General features: G+C 41.1%; 1 protein-coding gene across 1 annotated transcript in view; it reads left to right on the top strand.

Annotated features, from left to right (window-relative positions):
* Window positions 1–25,607, top strand: part of LOC104032095 (cytosolic phospholipase A2 epsilon-like) — a 42,688-nt gene that overhangs the window by 536 nt on the left and 16,545 nt on the right. The window contains exons 2-10 of the mRNA XM_075713025.1: window positions 5,497–5,688; window positions 6,039–6,125; window positions 12,343–12,418; window positions 21,520–21,656; window positions 22,478–22,606; window positions 23,282–23,322; window positions 23,887–23,929; window positions 24,353–24,416; window positions 25,355–25,524. Of these exons, the coding sequence (XP_075569140.1) occupies window positions 5,497–5,688; window positions 6,039–6,125; window positions 12,343–12,418; window positions 21,520–21,656; window positions 22,478–22,606; window positions 23,282–23,322; window positions 23,887–23,929; window positions 24,353–24,416; window positions 25,355–25,524 (939 nt within the window). The remainder of the gene's footprint in view (window positions 1–5,496; window positions 5,689–6,038; window positions 6,126–12,342; window positions 12,419–21,519; window positions 21,657–22,477; window positions 22,607–23,281; window positions 23,323–23,886; window positions 23,930–24,352; window positions 24,417–25,354; window positions 25,525–25,607) is intronic.

The raw sequence follows: 25,607 nt of genomic DNA, 5'->3' as shown, positions 1-25,607 counted from the left end.
CTGCTGAAACACTCTGGCTATGCCGCTCTTGGCTGAAAGGGCAATGCACTCACAAAGGTGCCATGCTCACCCTTACACTGAGGAAATAAAAGGGATCCTGCTTAGCAATGGGGAAGGCTTTGAGGAACTGCCAGAATCAGTGGCAAACCTGTCACCTGCATTGGGGCTCCCTGATCCTGCCTGGGACTCTCAAATAACAGTCCTCATGGGAAATGACATTTCTCTCTCTATAGTCGGCAAATGCATTCTGGTGACCAAGAGTTTTATGCATGGTCTAGATTCTTGTAATGTACTTTATCCCTTGGAGCTAGCTGCAATGAACACTGGAAATTTAAAGTTGATGATAGCGTATGATGTCCCATATGTTCGACAAGAAAAGGAAACTCAAAGGCATACCCCACCAGCACTTGCTGATTTTATTAAGATACCAAGATACTGAAAAGGTTTAGAAGCCAGTTATTTCAGGATAAGTTGCTTTAGCAGTCCCAATGTCTTTTAGTGTTTGATGGGAGACTATGGTGTCGCTGGTAAGAACTAGGATCCTATGCAGGGCGCGCCTTATAAAAAGAACGACTAATTTAAGAACTTTATATATAAGCTCAGTAATAAAAAAGAATTGCACTTATGCACATGCATAGGTCTCTGTTGTGGTTTAGCCCCAGCCAGCACTAAGCACCACGCAGCCGCTCACTCACTCCCCCTGCCCCGATGGGATGGGGGAGAGAATCGGAGGAGTAAGAGTGAGAAACACTCCTCGGTTGAGATAAGAACAGTTTCATAATTGAAATAAAGTAAAATAGTAATGATAATAGTAACAATAAAATAATAATAATAATATACAAAGCAAGTGATGCACAATGCAATTGCTCACCACCCGCCGACCGATACCCAGACAGTTCCTGAGCAGTGATCGCTGCTCCCCGGCCAATCCCCCAGTTTATATATTGAGCATGACATCATATGGTATGGAATAGCCCTTTGGTCAGTTTGCATCAACTATTCTGGCTGTGCCCCCTCCCAGTTTCTTGTGCACCTGGCAGAGCATGGGAAGCTGAAAAGTCCTTGACTAGCATAAGCAGTACTTAGCAACAACTAAAACATCGATGTGTTATCAACATTCTTCTCCTACTAAATCCAAAACACAGCACTGTGCCTGCTACTAGGAAGAAAACCAACTCTATCCCAGCTGAAACCAGGACAGTCTCCTACAAGTCAGATCTATCAGAAGAGAGGTTATGTTCTATGTAAGAATAACCAGACCAAATAACCTTGCAAATCTGAGCTACTGTCAGTATTTGTCCAGGACATTTACTTCTTGGACTGTTTCTGAAATATTTTCTGAATTTAAGTTTTTTCTGAGTTTGGGTAAAGTTAGTATATATGTAACAACAAATATCTATACCCCATATCTGTCATGGGGAGGAGCATACAGAGCCCTCCTAAAAGCAATGTAATACTCCTGGTGGACAGAAACACCCCTTTTTCTGCTGATCTAACTTTATTGTCCAAATTTTCTCAAGCCATTTCACTTTTTCTGTCCTAATGTGTTCATATTTGAATTATAGATAAATATATACATACCTTTCTCACGATGATCAATATATTTATCCTATTAAAATAAAGGGCGTATGGGTCACCTGCAGCACTGATGTGGATCAGGCAAAGTTGCACAGCCATTGCCATATTAAAGCCTGATTCTTGTGAATGATATTTGGCATTGCTGTCATGGAGATTGCTATGATCTCTCAATTTCTGACATGAGCTTGAACATTTTTGCTTTCATTCAGATAGGCCACCATGTATTATTACTTTTAATATGCCTGAAGCATCATACTGCTATGAGTCACATTAGCTGCATCTTCCTGTATCCCTGGGGAGTAGAAGATGGTTGTTTCTAGTAAAGGTACTAATCAGGAGTAAACCAGAAGGGCTTTCAGGGAATCTGGACCCTCCTTTTCTCCTATGTTCGGAAATGTGGTCTGGGAAATCTGAGGGGAAGATATGCTGAAGCAAGAGGGGCTGATGACATTGCTAGGGCATGATATGAAAAATCCCATGATATAGGAATGAGACATAAGGAAGAGTCTGTAGGCTGCAGAGGAGCTGAAAAGTATGGGAAAGTTCATCCAGAACAACTGAGAAAAGTCGAAGGAAAACACACAATTTAGCTGATCTTTTATTTGTCCTTAGCTGTCACTTCAATAAATCTTTGAATAATTAATTTTGATCCAACCTGTATCTTTGAGTATTAATGTTAAAATTGGTTTTGGCTCAGTCATTGGTTGTAGTTTCAGATCATGTTGATTGTAGTCTTAGATAGCATCAGACTAGTCAGGAAAAAGAAAAAATTTTTACAGAAAAAAGCTTCAGATGACAACCAGTTCAAGGCAGAGCAACTTTGGGGTGATCTGCATTTCACCAGTACCTCACCAGCTGACAGACAGACCGCAAAATTGCCGTTAAGTGTGGGTATCTGAGGGTGGCCTGGCATAGTTTTTCTGCTCCTTGAGCTGCAATAAATGTATCATTTGACCTCTGGGGCTCTGCCCCACAAGTCTGGAGTGCATTACCTTCAGATAGTTGCAGCAGTCCTCTCCTCTCTGTCCTTCCCTCTGACATTCTCCGTTTGTCCCAAACATGTCTCATATGCTTATGAAGCAGCTGCTGAACTTCTACAGATTGCAGCCTGGGGTTTCACAGAAAACCCAACTTCATATTTCTCCTTTACAACACCTGGGCTTGAGCCACCACTGCACAGCCTATGCTTTATGAACAGCAGTCCAAAGTCAAGCCGTCCCATTCATGATCACAGGGGCCTTAGGTGATCCCAAACTGGAACATGGCAGCAAGTTTTTAGTTGTACTGGTACTTGCAGCACTACATTTTGCAATCTCTGCCACCTTGGTTATCACAAAAACTCTTGTTATTTGAATGAATCCATGAGAGGATTTTTCATTTATATGCTAATAGAGCTTTTGCCCAAGGGTGTTTTGCAGCTTCACATTTCGACAGGGTGAATCACACGTTAAGAACACAACCAAGTTCCTCAATGTCAGGTTCCCTCAGCACCAGTAACTTTGGAAACAAGGTATTAAAGAGGATATACTGATTACTCAGGGTGGGATTCCCCTCACCTACCTTCAGCCATTCAGAAGTTAGGTGTCAAGTGTCACCTGGACATTAGGCTGCTCAAGAAGAATCCAATATAGAGGGGCTTCGTCACTACCTGCAGTTGCCACACCTACTTTTTCCTCCATTCACTACACAGGGAACACAGGCAACCAGCTTCAAGTAGAAGTCTAACTTTTAGATGACTTAATTTAGGTGAGGTCAAGCCTATCCTAAGTGCATGCCTTGTGAAAAGGCCATGTTTGCCTCAAAAGGAATAGTGCTTCATAGCGAAAAGCAATTTGAACTTTGAACTAATTTAGGAAATTCAATACCAGCACCAGCGTTGAGTCAAAGGTACCTTTGGCTGCCTCTGACTTGAGCTTAAAGAACAGGTATTTCATATCAGGAAAGGCTTGAGTCAGGAAAGAAGAGTTAGTTGTTAGGCAACAAGCAACTCTTAGTCACCTTCCTAAGGGATGCTGGAGGCTTCTTCCCCTGCCTCATTTCCTTTTGTCTTAGAACCAAAAGTGCAATATGACACACGCAAATGAAAACCAGCTCTCATGCAAAAACCTCCCACCCATTAGCTTCCATGCATTGCAGAAACAAGACCTGGAGCTGATAACCTCTGTGGGGCACAATTACAAAGAAATTGTAGCTAACATTCTCATTTCTCTGTTGTGGTACTGCACCTCTTCTAGGCACTTCAATCAAGGATACAGATAGGCTGTAGCAGAAGAAATAGAAAATGTTTGTGCTTTTGTGTGTACAGTTACTTTTCTCTAAACTGTTTCTGGTCAGCCTTTTCACAGAAAAAAGAAGGCAGATTCAAAAAATTTTTTTACAGAAGTGCAAGTGCTCCTACTAAGCAAAGCATTGGCCAAAGTGTGGGAGAGGCTTGTGACTATCCTCTGCCTATTGCTGAAGTTTATCTAATTCTGGTTTCAATTAAGCAGTTCCTGTTCCATTAGAAGTTTCGGTATGATGAAGGTGAGAAAGGAAGTTCATAGCAAGCCTTTCCCCTGCACGATGTGCAAAAATAGATGTGTTTAATTAAACAAACAAACAAACAAACAACAAAACAAAACAAAACAGAAAACATAGGCATAAAATTAAAACTCAGAAATCAAACTTTTGCAAGGATGGAATGCTGCAGGTAAGATGATCAAACGGTCTTAACTCGTTCTCCTTGTAACACAAGTTTTTCATATTGATTCCTCTGTGCGTGTAAGAAAAGTATGTAATGAGACTGCTAGAAGTGATTGGGTTTGTGTCTAGTTTCTGTCAGTCAAGGTCCTTGTACAACACTCATTGCCACAGTCAGAGTGGCTGTGATTTCATACGTATGCAGGTCTCTAATAGGAAGCATCATGCTTTGTCATCCTATTAATCTCAAGTCTTTTCATAAGCACTACTTTTAATCATTTGGGAGGACTTTCAATACAAATGTATGTGTGCCTAATAATGCTTGCATAATGGATTAGAATATTTAATCACTGAGCTTCCTAGAGATGTGATGAACACATGCAGATCCTCATTAGATAAAAAAAACATAAAATGTACAGTATTAGTCCATTAAATTCCAATAATCTGCTAGTAATGCCCAGCCAGCTGGTGATTTGAATAAAGTTGCTCAGAAATATGAATGGGTTTTGCATCAGAAAATGACAGTTTTGAACTGGGGAAAAAAATGAAGAATTAAAATCTCCTAAAACATTAAATTATTTTAGTTTGTTAAAATGCTTTATGATTTTTCAAGGTGAAATATTTGAATCTCATTTAAATTTGTTAAGTTGCGTACTCTATTAAATATAAAGCCCAGAACTAAGTAAAACATTTCAAATGGAAAAGTGATACATTGTGTTTTAGGGAGCACAGAAATGTTGCTTATCAAATTTCTCCCTTCTTTCATTTCTTTTGAAGTAGAACACTACAATGAAAGCAAACATATATGCACAAATCATGACACAACAGCACTTTTCAGGGAAAAATATTCCTGCAGAAGAATTCTTAATATCTTCATACATAAATGTCGTCCTTCTAATAATCATCCTCATCTTTCTTTTTTTTAAATTTTTTAATTATGGAGGCAATAGTGTGTGGAATTCAGGGTCTTTGCATGGACACAATAGGTAGATGTGTCTATTAGACTATTATTATCATCACTTTTAGATCATCACTGTAAGGTTACCTCTCAGATGATCTCTATCAGATCATCAATCAGGTTATTGTTCTTATTACATTTCCATGAGCCCCCAGGTGGGAATGATTTGGTCTCTCAGCACACTGTGCTCAGTCACAAGACCTGCAGATATGAACGTTCACACCTTACAACAGACGTGCTCTTTGGACAAGTAAAGTGGGTGGGAAATTTTCCTGTTTCAGAAATCATGGAGGGGTGGAGCTCTGACTCAATGTAATAAAACAGCTGTTCAGCAACTTCTGACACTCTTCAAGGCTGTAAATCTGTTTCAGGAGGCATTGGCAACTGTGGAGCCTAATACTCAGCTGCCATTTGCAGCACCTGCTTTTAATGCAGCAGTGATCTTGATGGCATCAACCTCTGCCTTCCCCCAGGTAAGTGGAAAAGAGAAAAAGCCTGGCAGGAGTCTCTGAGTATTGGATTTAGATTTGTCCCCAGACTATAAGCAGGTCAAGTCCACTGTTACCCGTAAGACATAAATCTCCAAGAAAACAAGACTGTCCTTCCTTAGCTATTTACAGCTACAAGGACCTGGAGTCAATATCTTTCCATATAGCACAGAAACAGCTGCCACTTTCCTGACATGTTCATTTTATCCACCACAAACAATGAGGAGGTGCAAATTGCCCATTCCACATTGCAATTCCACATTGAGGAGTTGAAATAAGTAGAAAAAATTGGTCTTTATTCTCTTTTTCATCCCTTGTTCTCCCTCTTTCAACAGCATTCAAGCAGCAAATCAAGCCTCTTGGAAAATGAACAAAGAAAATGGATGATGCACTACGTAGCCCCGAGCAACGTTGATGTTAAGGTACCAACTTCAGCAAACTAAAAATAGGTGGGACTAAATCACTATTTCTTTGAGAAGGGTAGGATCTTATTTTTCTTCCCCCAAATTTGGTTATTAAAGATTCATATGCTTATTTAGAAATAGGAACATTTTATGAAAGAAAATTTTCTTTAGGTGAACAATCTGCATTTCATTATTTTTTTATTCCATTCCTTTATCTACTTACACAAAGTGTGTTATTTTCATGGTTTTATTCCTTAGAGAAATTCCTTAGGGAAAATGTTCTCAATTTACTGTTAAAATGGGACTGAATTTGGCCTTATTTTAATGCTATCTGTCTCTATTGACTTTAATGGAGTTTTAGCCCAACGTGACTGGAGAATGTTGCCAGTGTTGGAAAGTCAGAGCATGGTTGCTGGTGATCCTTTGGGGTTTGGTCATTAATGTTAGTTTCCAGAACAAATGCCCACTTTGATCACTGTGCAACTCATCACAACAAAAGAAGAACAACTCTAGCAACCTTTGCAGGGCCTGTGACAGAGATATATTTGCATCAAACGCATACCAGCTGTATCAGTGATGATTTTTGTCTCCATTCGCTGTTAGCTTGCAGCTGACTATACTTTGTGTCAAGCTGCCTCAAAGTAAAACCAGGGGTCTCCAAACAAAAAGCTAACTTACTTTTGATGTTATCTTAAATGGCATGTGATTCAAGTGTCTATAGCTGATAGGAAACCTGTATGTTCAATTTCTTGTTTGTGCTACCAGACTTCCAAATCAATAGAAAACTACAAACATTGTTTTGCTTATGTACGCCACAACCTTATCAAACTGATCTCTTGTTAGTCGCATTCTGGCAGCTCCTACAGATGGAAATTAGTGAACAAAAAGGGTGACAAACTATCAGTGGGGCATGAAACGATGTAAATGGCAAAGTAGCATAAGCAAAACTGACATGGAATTTAGGTGTTCAGAATTTGCTCTGTGTGTGCTAAAGGTCAGCAAGGGAATGTACTAAAGCAGGAAAAGCAACTATTGGGGAGTGCAATGACCCAATCTCCATAGCATTTTTGTAATGATTTACTGTATCTATACTGAAGTTGTGCTTTGGTTTACAATATCCATGGCTAAAAGCATCCAACACTTCTTTACCACTAAGGTAGTTCCATGTATATAAAGATTGTTAGAATCCAGTACATGTTTTTGAATGTACATAAAATAATATAAAAAAAAATCCTGTGGCCATAAACCCCTGCATATAGGGGCTATGGGACTCTTTCCACAGCTTCAATTTGTTGTTCTTGTTATAATTCCTCCTTATCAAATGAACCTCCAAAAGTTCTGTTTGCTATCCACAGGTGTTTAACAACCAAGACATTCTGAGACACTCTTTATTTGCCTCCTGGCTTTTGAATATGTTTTCTCTCCTCTGTAATAAAGCTCAGCAGAAAACTGGAATTAAAGGCACAGACTTGTGCAAGCTGGCCTATTTCTGCCTCTTACTGGCACTGGGTTTCCTGGGCAGCTCTCGGTAATTCCTTTGATTTTTGCAAGCCATAGCTTGCCATCTGCAACAGGAGGATAAACATTAGTAGAGAGGTGTTATAAAGGATAACACGCTTATGGCAGATCTTGAGTCCCAGAACAAGTAAAGAGGTGCAAAGCTTTCCTTAATGCTAATGCTCAAATATTTGCCCAAGTACTTGCTTCAGTTTGAAAGGACTTTGCATAGCTGTGTGATAAACTGAATAGTTACTGGATTGGGTTTAGAAAAACATGTCCAGGGGCTGCACATGGAATTTATCTGTTTTGCCTACCTACAATGCAAAGCCAAATGTGCCCCTCTGCTAAATTTTCAGGAAAAGGTAACAACCTTGTGAAACCTCCTCCATATTTTAAAATGGATAGGAGCATCTCTTTAGCTGTTTCAGGGAGTCCCAAGTTGACAGTTTGCCTTCTAGCACCTTACACATGAATACAGAAAAGATGAAACATACTAAAGGAAGATCATAAATAGTTGTAAGTAACGTAGCCCATAATTACAGTAAATCTAGAATATTTACCACTGGATATTATTTGTTAGTGCATTGTCTTATACAGAATATTTTGTTATTTCCAAAAATGAAAAAAACAATGGCATTTTCCCTGGCAAATTATCAGCTTAAAAAATAGTTGTTGGCTCATCATCTGTGAATGTGCTGAAAACTTATATACAGTACGCAGAGCAAGAAACTAGGAAGCATAATCTCAGCTCAAGATTAGTAGCATTAACATAGGGCAGGGATGCTCACCAAAGTATTCTGCTGGACATGAAATCAGAAACCAGAGAAGAACTAGGAGAATTTTAATCGGTTTTTGATTTATGTAAGTGATACACATAAAATTATGCACATTCCTTAACCATTTGCACAAAAATAGAAAAAACCATGACATTACCAAGGGCCCTGTCACCCTTCCCTCTTTAAAAAAGTATCTGTGATTGAAGCGTGTCATGCAAGGTTACCTTTTGCAGGTGTAACAATGAGCCTTTATGGAAGGCTGCTCAGTCTGACCATCACTGTCATTGCAAGGATAAGTTCAGAGGTTCAGGGTGCACAGATTTATCTTTGTTAGAGGGGACTGCAAGAGGGTTTGCTCACCTGCATACTGTGGATTCTCACATTTTGGTAATACTTTCTTTATTCTAGGTGTCAGAAATTGTTCCTGACTGCTTAATATAGAATGCAAATTTTGTGCTGAAAATGGCTGTTTATGATAATTAGTCACTCATGGATAGTTGATTACATTACCAACTCCCTGAACTGACCATTTTTTAATGTAGCACCAATGATAATCAGCAGCAGCAACACACTTGCTTTTTAGTTTATTAGCATTGTTCAATGTATTATTGCAATGATATGATGACTAGAGGGAAAAGACGATTAGTTGCATGACTTCCACTGATGGCACCAGGAACTTGAGCTTCAGTTATAAGAAGATGTTATTTTGCTCTTTGAATTTTCTGGAGTAGTTTTCATGTCTGGCATTTGGCCATCAGAAAAGTATTATATGAAGTAATTTTTCCTTAACAGCCTTCTCTAAGGAGGGTAAGTCTCCTTTTCATTTGTTTCAGAGATTTGCTTTATAGTTATTAGTTCTCTTAAGTTAACAGTTCTCTTCAAAGGCATTGGTGTCTCAAATTACTATGATGATGATGATCACTGAATATTGTTCCTCCTTTGCCCTAAGGAGGGGATGAAAATGTTTTCTAGAACAGATTGGGTTCTTCTGAAGGACTTTGATTTGGGTGATATGGCTATCTGAGTGTTATACTGAGAGAAAGCAAGAGGGGTTCAGAGTACAGACTGGTTCTAAGTGCTGTGAAAACCCTTTTCTAACTGGTAAAAATATTGAGAATATGGAGATAAAACTAGCATTTTCATTATTCCTTCAAATCTAAAGTAATCATTGTTCTTGGGGGCAGGCTAATAGCAGAAGGGATTTTGCTAATGAACCATGCTGACCCAATGAAGGCTCCGGCTGAGGGAAGCTCATCCATGATTTGCCTGGCTGCGTGTTCTCTGCCACCAAACACACTTATTGAATGCATCTCTGAGGTTCACATCACTAGCTGTTTCCTCTGTTGTTAATTCTTTGAGTCTCATTTTCCATTCTCTCTCTTGTGGTCTTTGTTCCATGGCTGAACGCTGGGTGTGCTCTGGCTGACATAGCCTGTATCTTGCTGTCTCGCAGGAGTCAGATTTCTCAGGCATACTGAGATCTTACCTCCCTTGTTTAAAACAAACAGCCCTACAAAATATCCTGTGCCCTACATATGACTTTAAGCAACAGTGATTAATTGCCTTATTTAGTTTTGGAATACACCCACCCAGAAGCCAAGCTCTTCTACTCCTTATAGCCTGATAAAGAGAATGCATTTGTTCAGCACTTAATAGCCCTCTTGTTTTGGGTGTGCTGCTTCTGTACCTCACAGCAAAAAGAATTAGCATTTTAACTGGCCAAATTATGGAAACATTCTGACATTAGAATTCCTGCTAATAAGCTTGAGCTCGTGGGCAAAGCTTTCCGGTTATTTTAGGTACTGGTTAACTTTTATTTAATATGCCTTTAAATTACCCAGCATTTTCTTAAAAATTCATTCTTGCCATTTTATTGGATAACTTCATAGCTTGAGAATTACTGTGATTTTTTGCAAATTCTTTCTATGACCTTCATGCCTTTCATCCTCATAGAGATAGAAATGATTTGGGAGGTTAAGCTAAATTTTGTCATGATGAATTCCCTGTGGTCCAATGCTTTACACACTTCAGCTGATGTACTGTCTTGTCTCACTGATTTCTTATACTTTGACCTTTTAGCGGTCTTTGACTTTTGTCACAGTAGCAGCACCTGTGAATGTGCTTTCTCTTATTTCACTCGAGAGTTTCTTCCCGTTATTTTAATTGAAGTTTCTCAGAAAATAGATAACATCTCCTAATTATTTAATCATCTTCCACCAGCACTCCTCCATTTTTCCTTCAGATGATCTTTTCAAATTTTGGTCATTAGTTTTCACAATAGCTTCTTACTTTGGCCGCCTGTTGTTGTTGTTTCATGAGGTGACTTTACTAAGAATTATTGATCTATTTGCCTTCTGCCATTATCTCAACTCCTCCTTAAGCTCTTCCTGGATATCAGTGATTATCATCAGGCCTCCACATCACTGAAGCGGCCACCTATTGCTTGACCCTGATACATACTCTGCCTTCAGTATTATTTGGCTGATTATCTTTCTGCAAATCTACAAGTGTCATCATAATTAGTTTGGTCATTTTATAACTTCCACAGACCCTTGCTATTAGAACTGCAAACTAACACTTCCCTATTCCCAAATCTACCTCATTTTAATGCTACAATTTTTTGGTTTTATTGATGTTTTACTCAGAAGTCCTTAAAAATCATTATTATTCCATAACCTGACTCTCTCAAGGTCACTTTTTAATATAGATGTTATACTATTTATCTCTTCCTCTCTTATTGGAAATAAGAATTCAGAATCTGCTGATAACATCTTTGTATGCAGTCAGCCCTCAGGATTTTACAGACTTTGAAAGAGCATTTTCTTTCCTGTGCAGACTCTCGTCCTCTGGCATTCACTGCAGTCTTACTGTATTACCCCAACTACCTAACAAGACCTATTCCTATTATAATCATACATCAGCTTGGGAATTTATTACTCAATATAGTCTGAAATTCCTCTTTTCTTCTGCTTCTGATCCTAAACTATGATACAGGTAGCCATCCCCAGTGCTGATTCACCCTTTTCATTCAGTCTCTTATGTACGACCATGGTGCAACTCTCTTTCCTTTCTATAAACTTCAGCTTTTTTGGCAAATTTTCCACAACTGTTCCCACAGTAAGGGAATCCAGAGAGCCATCTGTGCTGCAGCCATAGTAAGATTTGGCCATTTTCTGCATGTTTCTGCTGCTATCCTAGTTACTCTAGCTGCTCCTGATGGACATGTTCTCTGAAGATGTAAAAACCCTAAAGCACATGTGATTGGCACAACTTTTACAGACCCAGTCAGTAAGGGCTGGCATCTTCAACAAGGAATTGGAAATAGCCTTTGAGATGGATTATAGTCAAAACCATGTACTTTGTTATACTACTCCACATCTATCAATCAGATAACCGCATTTGGTAAGGAAAACTTCTGTTCCCACAAAGCAAGCTAGGAGTGTTTGTCCAAAGCTGCCTATTGCCCTGGTGGCCTAAGACATTCCCTAAGGTGCTAATACTAATCCTTAGATACCTCTCCATCATGAAAATCATTCTTTTAAAAACAAAGTAGAAAACCTAAAAAGATCCCTCATTTTTTTTTTCCAACCAAAATTGGAGCATTTTTGATTTGTGATTCACTGAATTTTGTGTTGTCATATTGGATGCTGATGACCATGTGTATGTTTTAATGTAGCTGGCTAACTGAACTTTCTCAGTTTATTTACCTCCTGTCTCCACTTTCCTATTCATCCTCTACTTCCCTGCTTTCTGTTTGTATGCTTAGGTGACTGCAGAGTTTACGGGCTGATGAAGTTTGTGGAGAAAGTGCATTTTGTTGCCTATTGTATCTTTGCTGTGATGTCAACTGGGAGTGATGGCTTCAGCAGAACCTGGGTTCCTTTCAGTGTTTGGTTGTCATTACAACAAATAGACATATCCCAAACTTTAAAGCACATATCCTTTGTTATTTTTTTCAGCAGGAAGAAATGTCACCTTACTCCCTGCTCACTGTAAGAATCATAAAGTTGAGAAATGCTCATCAGGCAGATTTTTGTAAGTACCAGATTTTCTTACTGACATTATACAGTTCTAAAAGTATTGGATCAGCCCCTGTTTGTGCTAGCCACTGCACAAATGCAAAATGCAGAAATCATACCAGCTAAGAAATCACAATCAAAGCCAATATCTGCCTCAGAATATCTGTTTACCATTTCAGAGTTTTTTTGTTGTTTGGATTTGGGGTTTTTTGGTTTTGGTTTTGGTTTTTTTGGGGGTTTTTTTTTAAGAATTCAGCAAAGGTCGATGCCAGCTAGGGTATTGACTAAATCTTTAAGACTTTCATCAGTCAGCAAAGCACAAACAAGTTGGCTATTTCAGAGGTGTGAAAATATCCTAACACCAGTTTTAACACCCAGGTGTTTATATTGCATGTCTATAACAAATACATAGAATATAGGGCTGAAATCTTTACACACCAGTTGTTCTTAATTCTTTGCTCTGAAGAGCCCCGCCACATCTCAGAAGTTCAGTGAGGTGTGTAGCGTACGTGTCCTGAGCAGCCATGTTGTTATGGATGTTTCTGATTCTTCCCCTCTACTGAAAGATGTATAACAGAAATCTTTTGGGGACTGTAGTAGATGGTACGTTACAGCTTACATGCGAAGTGTTCTGAAAATGTGTGGTATTTGGCCAGCCCTTACCTGGTGTTCCACTTCCACAGAGGTTTTTTTCTGGAGAATTTTCTCCTGCCATTCCTACATGTACCTCATGAACTTGGCAGGTCAGTAATAACTACAGTTTTGCATATCCCATTACCATACTGTTCTTCCTCCTTTTGCTGTGCATTTTCTTTCCTTTTTGGGAGATCATGCTGAAGTTCACTAACACCACAGCTTCTCCACTGCCCAACATTTCACATAACCTGTTACCTCACTCCTCTGTCCTCCCACTTTTTAATATTTTTAGTACAGCTAGAGGATCCATCAAAGTGAAAAGTCATTTACAATTGCTGTTTGCACAGACCAAGAGTCAATTCTTTAGCTATGGTACTGCAAAATGTAGTTTTGGTGCAGTTGCCAAAGTTGTCAGAGGAAATGGCTGGACGTTGCATGTCAAGGACTCTCAGAATGTCTTGATACACTCCCTGAAGTTAGAAACTTGGGCAACATCTATGACAGGCACAACCTTTCCAAAGAAATAAGATGAGGTGCCCCATACTGCCAGTAAACCAGCAGCTCTGCTCCAGATTACTTTGGCCTGGAAACACCACAGGTTTTGCTTCAGAAGACTACTTTGGACTGGACACCTCACTAGCAGACAGGCAGCTCTAAAGGTCCATCTTTCCATGAGGCAGCAAGTCATCAGACAGACTTTGAGGAAGGCTAAGGACATGGCAGGATACCTTCTTGTTTTCTCCAAGTGAGCTCTACTTGACTTCCACTGGATAATTCAGAGACTACAATATTTTCACCCCAAACACTACCATTTGCTTTTATCTTCATCTTCTGATGGAACAATATTCTACGAAGAAAATTTCTCACCACCTCTTTGTATTCCACTCACTTTGGTATTTCAAGAACATGGATGTCACCATTGTTGATTTTCGGACCAAATGTAGAGAAGTGTTCAGTTCACATGTTCTGTAATACTGGGTTGCAGAGAATAGAAGAAATATCATAAGATAGCAAAGAAGGTCGTCATGCTGCCCTGCAGGTGCTGTGTCATCACCAGGCTCTAATGCTCGTACACAGTTAGGCTGGGGAGGTGGTGGACATGCTAGAAAGGAAGCAATTCCAGTGCAGTTTATAGGACTCTTACAGTCTGGCATCCGCTTTGCAGCGGTGTTCCCCTCCTCAGTCTGAGACTGCAGACAGCCTTGGATAAAAGAATGACTTTTTTGTCATTGGTGTGTTCATTTGTTCCTCCTCAGCAAGGAGTTAGTGCCAGAGGCTTTTACAAAAGTTCAAGTTTCCTGACTCTATAAATGGCATCAATTCTCCTAGAGAATTCCCCACATGTAGGATGAATATCTGGCCAGGGTGAGGTGGGAGGGAACTGGTGTATTAGCTCCTTTCCTCACTACTAATGCCTTTTCCAGTGACTCTTTCCCAAAAGGATGAGAAAGTGAGAAAGGAGACAGGCGATGGGAGAGGAGGGCCATGGTGGCACAGGCTCTCCAACACTTTCCAGCTGCTCTCCTTAAATAAACGAGTTACTGGGTGGCCACACAGAGCTACATCAAGCTCCCAGCCTGGCCCACCTACACTGTCATTAGTGTTTACTTGCTGGTTTACAGCAGCCCCTAAAGCCCACGGCCAGAGCTGACCCCCTTGCCCCACTCCCATGGAAAAAACAGACGATCAGTGAGGGAATCTGCCTCGTCTGGCACAAGGGGAACTGCCCTGAGGCACCATGAGTGGAAGCAGACCTCTCCCAGGTCCTTGGGCAACGCTGGTGAAGCAGACCTGCAGCAGTGTGACCCTCCCTGCTACAGTTTAGTACAACGTGAAAGAGCGGCTCTCTTGGACTCCACTAGATCTCACATAATCCTGAAGACCTGAGTAAAGGGGTCTCTGTGACAGGCTGCTCTCTGAAACCATGGCAGCCTATGTGGGTACCAGCTGATACCACATACTAAGAGCTAACCGTTGCTGCTGGAGAGCATGTTCAGGCTCATTAACTCAGCAGGGGTGAAGAGGAGGGGTGTAAGGTCTGGCTTGGCATACTCAGCCTCACTGGTGCTGGGTGTTTGCAACACTCTGCCTGGACTGCAGAGGCAAATTTGAGCTGTGTGTCCCAGTAAGAAATTACTTGGACTGAGTTTCAGACTGTCAGTTGATTTGTTCCTGGAGACAGAAACTTCTCTGCTGGGTGTTGTCCTGACAATTCAAGAGGCTGTGGGTAGGCTGTTCCCTGTGATGCAGCTATCAGAGCTGAGGTAGGACAAGGTGAAATCTTGGGGGGGGTTGAAATGTGACTGTGATTATCAGGTATATTTTCTAACTGTAGAAATCAGGTGCATGTGGAAGCTGTCTCAGCTGTGGAAGGAAACCCATTGGTCTCAGCTGGGAGGTCAGAACAATCACACTGCTCCCTTTACCCTTCCTTTTGTTTTCAGATCTTCCTTTTGTTTTTCAGCTTTGGATGAAGAGAGACCTTGCATATTTATAAAAGAGGAGCTCAGAGCCTTTCTCCTCTCCCAGCTTATGAAATTATTTTGTGGAAGCTCCTCTTTTATCTGTTTGGAAGAAATGAGTCAGTTCTGGGGTGATACACCTGGAGTCTGCAAATCAGAGTGGTTTTCCAAAGACATCAGGGGTTATTTTTGCTATGGAAAAAGAAATGCAAGCAAATTAGGGAGAATACACCTAGTGCAGGTGATACTCATGGTCCTACCCCAAGAATGCAAGTGGTGCTGTTGGCGTAGAAGGCAAAGGCAACCCAGGGTGCGAAAGCTTTGATCTGTGGCTGCAGCAGGTACTGCACCCACTGAGTCTGTGCTCCAGGAACAAATCCTACTTTGCCACTCGACCGAAATGGCTGGACAGGGTGGAGGGCTCATTCACACGGGACTCTGTCCATTCCTGGTGAAAGACGTCACTGACTAAGCACAGCAGATCTATGAGCCTTTGTTATTTCCACAAGCAAGCTACAGAGAGTAATATTACACTTACAAAAGTGCGTTGCATCTGGATACTTTAGAGGACGGAGTTCAGTTCAAATCAGCTCTCAGATAGACAGCAGTTACAGGTAACTTCTTAATATTGATTGCATCATACTATGCTGGTAAGGAAAAATGTCCCTGGAGACCATGTCCAATGATTGAGAAATGGGAGCGGTTCTCCTCCTCCTTTTAGGTGAACTGTAGTAAACTCAGATTCAAGGGGAACCTGTCTGTGCAGGTGGAGAGGAATTCACTAGGAGAAAATTATTTCTTCTTTTTGGCATTATGAAATGCAGTAACAGGACAGATGGGATTTTATAGTTTACATTCATTGTTCTTACGAGACTAGTTTTTCTTATATGCTTTGGTTTTCAGTGCTGTAATTTTCTTCTTACTTGTGAGGGAGATGAATGATTTTAGCACGTGATGGTTCATTTTAGGAACATGTCACAGGACTGTACTCTCACAGAGCAGCAAACAGCTGGCTGCAGTTCTTAACTTCTAGGTTCAGTCCTGAATTGTTAGCCCATCTTTAGCTTGAAGGCAGAGATGAGAAATAGTCCCACTAACACACAAATGCAATTGAATCAGAAGTTGTTAAAAATTGGGAAAGGATGTCAGGGTCATTTAGTGCTGACTTCCAAAGAGACTGAATTCCGATGTCTCAGCATCCATATGGGGTGACATTACGTCATCAGGGAATGGAGTTGCAACATGTGCACTGAGGTAAGGGCCTGGCATGGCATGAAATTGTTAATGATACCCAGCAATTGCATTAAAATTAGAGCATGAAGAAAATGCAAATACAGTTTTTTGTATTAGCTCCCCGGTTGCAATGAATAAACTGGAAGATTTTCAGTAGTTCTTTTGTACACTTTTTTCAGGGATAAGAGAGAGCAAAAAATGTTGGCTAGTCATTTCTAGTGCTCCCATGTAATAAGGGTATCATTGTCTTCACAGTATTCATCAGACATCCAACTATCCTTTTATTTTTGATTTGTCCCACTGTTTGTCTCACAGCTTAGCCTAGCTTCAAATGAACTGCCACTTCTACAGAAATACTTGAGTTCAGTTAGAGTCACAGCATGGGCAATAGCTGATACTGTCTGTACAATTCAAAGAAAATATAGAAAATCACAGGTATTTTATGGGAAACAATAACCTCTCCCTATCAGTAGGGACTGTAGATGAATTGTGGCAAAACCACATACGGCATAGTTCCCTTTCTCCATGGGAAGGGGAAGTGCTTTGCCCTAGTGGTTTCAACTCGCCTTACCTTCAAGGTCAAAATTGCACTCAGTAGTTACTAACAATTATATGTAACTTGTCTGTGACCAACTAGCTTTGATATTGCAGAATCACACAGAGTGGCTGAGGTGTGAAGGCATCTCTGGTGATTGCCTAGTCCAGCCCCCTGCTCAAAGCACAGTCAGTTACAGCAGGTTGCTCGGAGCCATGTCCAGTCAGGTTTTGAACATCTCCAAGGAAAGAGACTTCACAACCTCTGTGGGCAACCTGTGGCAGTGTTTGACCACCCTCATGGTAAAAAAAGTTTTTTCTTATGTTTAAATGGGATTTCCTGTATTTTGGTTTGTGTCCTGTGCCTCTTATCTTTCACTGGGCACCACTGAGAAGAGTCTGACTCTGATTTCTTTATTTCTCCTCCCTCCCCGCCCTGCCCCAAATCACGTATTTACATACATTGATAAGATCTCCCTGAGCCTTCTCTGCTCCAGGCTGAGGAGTCCCAGCTCTTTGCTCCAGGCTGAGGAGTCCCAGCTCTTTCAGTCTCTCCCCATATGGCAGATGCTCCAATCCCACCACCTTCTTTGTGGACTTTTGCTAGACTCACTTCAGTATGTCCTTACCTCTCTTGTACTGGGGAACCCAGAATTGTGGCCTTGCCAGTCCTGAGTAGAGAGGAAGAATTACCCTCCACCTGCTGGCAACACTCCTCCTAATGCAGCCCAGGAGGCTGTTGGCCTTGCTTGCCACAAGGGCACATTGCTGGCTCATGTTCAACCTGGTGTCCACCAAAATGCACAGATCCTTCTCTGCAGAGCTGCTTTCCAGCCAGTCAGCCCCCAGCCTGTCCTTGTGCATGGGGTTATTCCTACTCGTGTGCAGGACTTTGCATTTCCCTTGCTGAACTTCATGAAGTTCATGTTGGCCCAGTTCTCCAGCCTGCCCAGGTGCCTCTGAATGGCAGCACAGCCATCTGGTGTGTCAAACACTCCTCCCAGTTTTTTACCACCTAGAAACTTGCTGAAGGTGCACTCTTGTCCTATCACCCACATTGTTACTAAAGATGTTAAACAGCATTGGCCCCGTATCAGGCCCTGGGGTACACGACTAGTGACTGGCCTCCCGCTGGACTTTGTGCTGCTGATCACAATCCTTTGAACCTGACAGTTCAGCCAGTTTTTAATCCAACTCACAACTGTATGAGATTCAACAAGGCCAAGTGCCAGGTCCTGCACTTCGGTCACAACAACCCCATGCAATGCTACAGGCTTGGGGAAGAGTGGCTGGAAAGCTGCCCAGACAAAAAGGACCTGGGGGTGTTGGTTGACAGCTGGCTGAACATGAGCCAGCAGTGTGCTGAGGTGGCCAAGAAGGCCAACAGTATCCTGGCTTGTATCAGGAATAGTGTGGCCAGCAGGAGCAGGGAAGTGATTGTCCCCCTGTACTCGGCACAGGTGAGGCCACACCTGGAATACTGTGTCCAGTTTTGGGCCCCTCAGTACAAGAAGGACATTTTGTTGCTGGAGAGTGTCCAGAGAAGGGCAACAAAGCTGGTGAAGGGTCTGGAGAACAAGTCTTATGACGAGTGGCTGAGGGAACTGGGGTTGTTTAGTCTGGAGAAGAGGAGGCCGAGGGGAGACCTTATCGCTCTCTACAACTACCTGAAAGGAGGCTGTAGTGAGGTGGGTGTTGGTCTCTTCTCTCAGGTAGTTAGCAATAGCATGAGAGGAAATGGCCTCAAGCTGTGCCAGGGGAGATTTAGATTGGATATTAGGAAAAATTTCTTCACAGAAAGGGTAGTCAAGCATTGGAACAGGCTGCCCAGAGAGGTGGTGGAGTCACCATCCCTGGAGGTGTTCAAAAAACGGGTAGGTGTGGCACTTTGGGACATGGTTTAGTGGACATGGTGGTGTTGGGTTGATGGTTGGACTGATGATCTTAGAGGTCCTTTCCAACCTTAATGATTCCTAGTTTTACTTTCATTAAAAATAACCCAGCCACGAAGCCAGGAAACATGAAATTAATTATTACTCTTCCCGTAATTGGTTTAGTGGTGGACTTGGTAGTGTTAGGTTAGTGGTTGGACTGGATGATCTTAAAGGTCTTTTCCAACCTAAATGATTCTATGATTGTATTTCACTGTCCATTTATCTAGCCTGTACTTCATCAGCTTGACAAAGAATTGTCAATAACTTATTTTAAGTAAATATTTATGAAAGCAACACACATATGGAAAAATAATTTTAGAAAGTAGCTTCATGAAAATGTTTTGTCAAAAAAACCACTCTGGAAAATCAGTAAATTCCAGATAAAACAGTAACAAAAGACATTCATAAATGCTGTGGCTGTTCATTCATGCTTGGCTCAGGATTTTAGCACTTCCAGCTTTCTCAGTTCTATCGCGACTCTTGTTTTATACATTGTGTGGTTGAAAGCTGGAATTTAAAAACGGATAGAGCATCTCAGTTTTCATTAAGAAGAAAGGAAAAGGATTGGCCTTTGCAACTACAGCAAAAATATAGGAATGTGTCTTTCCTGCACCCTATGATGGCCAGAAACCAAAAAGGAGAGAAATTATGTCTCTGATCAGTGTAACATTACTGAAGTACATTCCATCTCAGCCACTTTGGCAATTTTGGGGACACCAGACTCATGTTTTCAGAACACTCGTGATCAGCAGTGACAAATGCATTAATGAGAGGAGGGATGGTCTAGATGGCCTAAAGCCACATTTGGTTCTTGGCTTTTGTACAGGCTTCCTGTGTGCTCTTGAGAAACTCTGTAGATCAGAGCCAGCAATACCACTTATCAGGATGAGCATGTCACAGTTCGGCAGGCTGTCAGACAGCACGGTGAGGGGAGACATTTCAGTTATCAGACAGCTCGGTAATCACAGCCCTCCCACAAGTTGTAGATCGAATCTTAAACTGGTAATTGCTAAAGTCAATATATTATCCTGTCACTTCAATTATGTAAAAATCTGAGACACTGAAATGTTGTCCGTGGAAATAATTTCAAAGGCAGAAAGGCAACCTACATCCTTCATGAGGGAAAACTCCCAGCAGTGTCAAGAAAGTCCTTCAGATTCAGCATGAACAGTTACCTGGAAATCTCCCTGCCCAACAGGCATCATCTTCCAGGGATGTCCCAGTCACAGGGCCTCTGGATTTCAGGCAACACCTTATATTTAGGCAAAATATCCCAAAACAATATATCTGATATCCTGAGCAAAGACGTCAGGACAAACTCTCTTTTAACCTTGAGGAACTGACTCAACACCTGCGCTATGCTTACAGATAGTAAGTGTTCGTGTCTCTGCTCATGAGGTAGTTATCTCTATTGACTGCCATGGGACCAGACTTCTCCCCTTCTCTTTTCTCACCAAAGCCTGTGTTTATACAGGAGGATGGATCAGCCCTTCCAGTTGCCTCTGGAAAAGTTCCTGTCCAAGGTCTGAGAATCTCTTTGATGTTTGCTTGGTATATGATCTATGGGAGATGATCCCTTATAATAAGTGCAGGCTTCACTCCTTCATCCACAAGATCCAAATCCTTTCTGCCACTTCATTTTTCCTGGGAAGAGATGTGGAGTAGAAAATAGCTTCTAGGTCTTTCAGGCATCAGCAAACACCAGGCAAAGGCTTACGCTACCTATTGACCTCCTGAAGCAGCAACTGTACTCCCTTCCTACCCCACCTAAGGAGACAATGCTGTAGGTAGCTGGAATAATTAATTTTCCATCATGAATGGTTAATAACCAGGTAAGCCAGACATTTATTATCTGACTCAGACTCAAACCTGATTCTTTTAATATTTCTCCTAAAACTAAAGTGCGAAAGAGACAATTTACACCCAGTCTCTCTCAGGGTCTGAGGCTCACTCTCTGATGCATCAGTTGCAGTTTCTCCTCCTTCCAAATTTGCCGAGAGCTGACACAATGTTGTTAAGGGGCAATATAAGACTCCTGGCTATTCATACTGTGCTATCCACTGGCTAGGACTGTAATTTTTTTAAATGTGTAGGATTGTGCATAGTTATTTGAATACACTGCTTATTAAAAACAGCGTTGTGATGAACAACAAATACATTTTATCCAGCTGTGTGATTTCTATCTTCCTGGTTTGGCTGATGTATATCAGAAAGAACTGGCCATCTCTCATTGATGTTCAAGCTACAGAGCATTTCAATGCCTCCACTTCTTGTGTTGTGTTTCCACTGCCAGATATTTTGTGCCTATGTTTCTATAGTAAGCCAATCTGATTGCTACGTGAGCCTCTGGTTGCCAACTGCTTCAGATGAAAAATTCCACACCAAAACCATCAAAAACTGCAGAAATCCCAGGTGGAATGAAACTTTCTACTTCCGGATACAGAGACAAGTCAAGGTACATAAACCAAAAACTATCTTCTTCATCTCATCTCTATGCAGCTTCTTTGGGTTTAGCCTAAAACAGGATGTCATGTCTCCTAATGCCTTCTTGAGTTTACTTACAATTGCCCTAGCAAGCTGGAGCAAAATGATTTTGGCTTTTGCCGGAGTCCACTTCTCTCCTAACAGACAGTCATTATTTATATACTGGTAATGTGAGCCTGACCTCCTTGGAGAAGGCTGATGGGACCAATGACAGAGTGACAACACAAAGAAACTATGAAATTAAAATATAAAGCAACACTGTAACAGAAAAACACATCTTTCCCTGAGAGGACATGAAATAATGGCATATCAATACCAGGAAGCTGCTAAATTCTGGTATGATTAAGATCTTTACTCAGTTTGCTGCTGATAATTACACTATACTCAAATATCTATGAACAGGTGGCTGAAAGTGGAAAGCCCAAGGACACAGAAAGGTAGTTATTGATATGAAGTGACCTCTATTGCCCCTGTTGATAAGGTGCAATATAGGAATTCTGGCTACCCATATTCATTCCTAGAAGATTCCATTTTTGGTGAGAGCTACTTAAAAGCATAAAAGGTGACCCAAGAGAAATCTCAGTTTGGCCTTTATTGATGAGACTAGAAGCTAGAAGCTGTTTCTTATAAAGGAGGTTACACTCATTTTCTTACTCTTCCTTGTGACACTCTTTCATCAATACTTTCCTATTTCCTCTCTGTAAAGCAGGCACTGAACCTGGAAGAGCTGCAGAATGTCGTACTTCTTGAGTACATGCTAACAAATTGGACATTTTTTATTTCTTTTCCCAGAATATTCTGGAAATTACTGTTTCTGATGATGACATCACTCATGATGATGACCATGCAATTGTGCTTTTTGATGTAGCTAAAATTCCTCTTGGGGAAAGAGTGTTTACGGTATTCCCACTAAATCCACAGGTAAGAGCTCGGTCAGACATTTAGTACGTCTTGACCTCCATTCTCTCCCCTCTGATTAAAGAGGTGTGCTGGCTCTTCTGTCTTTTACCACCAGGACCAGCTTGGTGGTAAAAATGTAACAAAATTGATTAAAATCTTGGAAATTGCACACCGGTGACAAAATAGATGGCCTTTTCAAATTCCTGTCGGTTTCCACTGGCACAGATTACAGCCAAATTCTCAAGCCCCGAGCAGATGCAATTTCAGGGAAGCTTTGCACTCTTAATAATCTGACAGAAAATGACAGTTTATCTAATTCTCACAAAGATTATAAAAAGAAAAACAATACAAGGACAGGGAAATGGCCTGTTCCCACAATATTTTACTAAACACTAAGTCTTAGCATATCTTGTTCAGCACATGGAAGCTAGCAGGGAAGAAAGTGTGAAAAATAAAGGTTTACTAGGGAGACTTGTAAGCACCAAACACCTTTTGTTCTGCTAGTACAATTGAGATCTTTTCTTTGGGGAAGGAAAAGCTGTTTCTGTCCTCTAATGCTGACAATAGCAAGCACGAAACAGAATATTGTTACTTATTAAAGCATAAAGGAAACTGTGCTTGCAAAAATGAAGGTCACTTTGCAAACCTCTGCACATGTTAATTGAGACTGCTACATTTTTTTTTCTTTCTTTTCAGAGGAGGGAGGAGCTGGAAGTTGAGTTTGTATTGGAGAGCATGTGAGTAAAACCCCATTATTAAGGGAGCAGCAGCTTGGAGTGGTGTATCAGTACAGGGAAACCTGTACAGCCAGTATCATCTTAATAGCCAGATTCACCCTTTTTCCAAACATAATGTGTGCATCAGCAAATCACTGTAAGAAAGAAAAATACCATGATATGGAGAATGAGTTCAGAATTTTTAATTCTGTGACTTTCTCTTAAAATTTATGTATTACTTACATAGTTCAGAGTTGGTTTTCTGGGGCTGGTAAATCCCACTGCAGTAAGTCTATAGATTTTCTGGAGAGGATTCTCTGGGCAGCTCATGGCTGAGGAGGATATTGCTACCCAATCTGTGACACACCTGTGTTATCAAGGCTGTTACAAGCACTTTCCAGGTGCTTTATTGCAATTGAATCATTTCTGCTAGATAGTTATGGGGCATCTAGTGGAAAGGCAGCATACCTCTACAAACAATACGAAGGAGCAAATAAAAAAAAAATTAAGAGAGAAAAATCTGTCATGTTCAGGACAGTATCCATTATATTGTTTATAAAATACATATTTGTTCTTGTTTTCTAGACGGGGTCCTCCTGAAACCATCATCACAAATGGTGCAATAGTGGTAAAATATTATTTGCTTTGTTCTCTTGTGTCCTTTCCTACATCATTCCTTACCTCAGCTGACTATGATGGCAGTGAGGGAAACATTTCAAGTCTTCATTCTTTAGTGATACTTTTTCTCTGAGGAGCTTTATCTGTGAGGAGGGCAGCATGAGCTTAGAGCACTCTTCAGACTGCTATCCTTTTCCCTTGTTTTGTCTGCATCCATTGAAAACTGTAATCTGTTTAGCATAGCACCATCTTCCCATGTGATGATGAAGTTAATTCTCACTTTCACTGGGTCTGGCAGAAGTTTCCAACACAGTTGGCCCCCACATTCAAGCATTGACCCTTCCCACAATGATCCTTCCAACATCTGTCAGTACTGGTGGTTAGATGGCTGGATGCGTAATCTGATTCTCTGTCCCGATCATGTCTATTCTAGTGTCGTGAAGTAGCCTGCTTGGAAGTTCACTTGGACAGCAGGATGAAAAAGAAGCATTTTTCAGGTAAGCTTATTAATTCTTTAACTGAATATTAGTGATTTTACTCTCTCTAACAATGCCTAGAGATTGCATCATCCAAATACTAAGGCTTTGGTTGACCACATCTAAGGCGATTTGTAAAAACTTTGCAGTAGGGAACGCCACCCGTTCTGCAGCAGGTGTAGATTCAGGGTTCTGACTTCACAGGGAGCCTTGTGCCAGACCAGAAACAACATCAGATGCTTGAACAGAAGGTATCTAAACCCCAAGCTGAGATCCTGAAAACCTCTGCTGTAGTATTGCTAAACCCTGAAGAAGCTTACTTCCTTAGGCATGATAGTCCATGGCCTTAACTTTCCTCAGGATCTCTGACAGTTCGACTTCTGCATACACACAGAAACACCTCATTTTTTGCAGGGGTTAGCCGCTCAGCAGCTGGCTCCCGCCTGACCCTGATCAAGATCCAGAATCTAGAAGTTCCTCTGCCCACATCCCCTGAGGGGCTGGATCTGGTAGGCAATCTCAGAGCGTGCATAACACACACTGGCAGGATTAGCTGATCTCTTCATATAAATAGGGTCATCTGCTGCAGAGTCAGATCTTATTTTAGGGGACTGAGAGCTTCTTTTGCTCATTATTTGGCGTGGGATGAGAATGATTTACAATGCAAAGTACGTGGTTGCATCCACTATGTCATGATGCAATAGAAATGCAGCAGTCCAAAATTCAGTACCATTCACATCATACTCCTCCCATCCAGCTTCTTGTTCAGCCCATTATAAAGATACAACCACCTGTAACATTTGGGTCTTGGATCACTTTCAGAAAACAGCTTTCCAAATACAAAGGAAGAGGAGAAGGGGTTTTTTTTAAAGCTACCTTTTGCTTCTTTTTTTTTCCCTTTCTATCGTTTTTTGCAATTAGAATTAACTTTTTGTGTGCATTTTATCTCATTGTTTTAGAGAATGAGCTAACATTTACAGTGAGAGGATCCTTTGAAGACACACAGAGAGTTTCAGTGGGCTGTGACTCCCAGTCCCTTCTCCCAGATGCCACTTTCTTCCACTATGCCAAATACAAGCAACCCTCCCTGGATGTTGTACTCACAAAGAAGAGGAGGCTTCCTACCTTTGTACGTTACCCCAGAACATAGCAGACAACAAAGACAGTCCTATGATCTGACCTTTACATGTGAGTAGGCAGCAAGAGGAGAAC

This window comes from Pelecanus crispus, chromosome 6 (genome assembly GCF_030463565.1).
Source record: "Pelecanus crispus isolate bPelCri1 chromosome 6, bPelCri1.pri, whole genome shotgun sequence".
NCBI classification, from domain to species: domain Eukaryota; kingdom Metazoa; phylum Chordata; class Aves; order Pelecaniformes; family Pelecanidae; genus Pelecanus; species Pelecanus crispus.
Note: the sequence above shows the minus strand (reverse complement) of the source record. Positions and strands in the feature narration are given on the sequence as shown.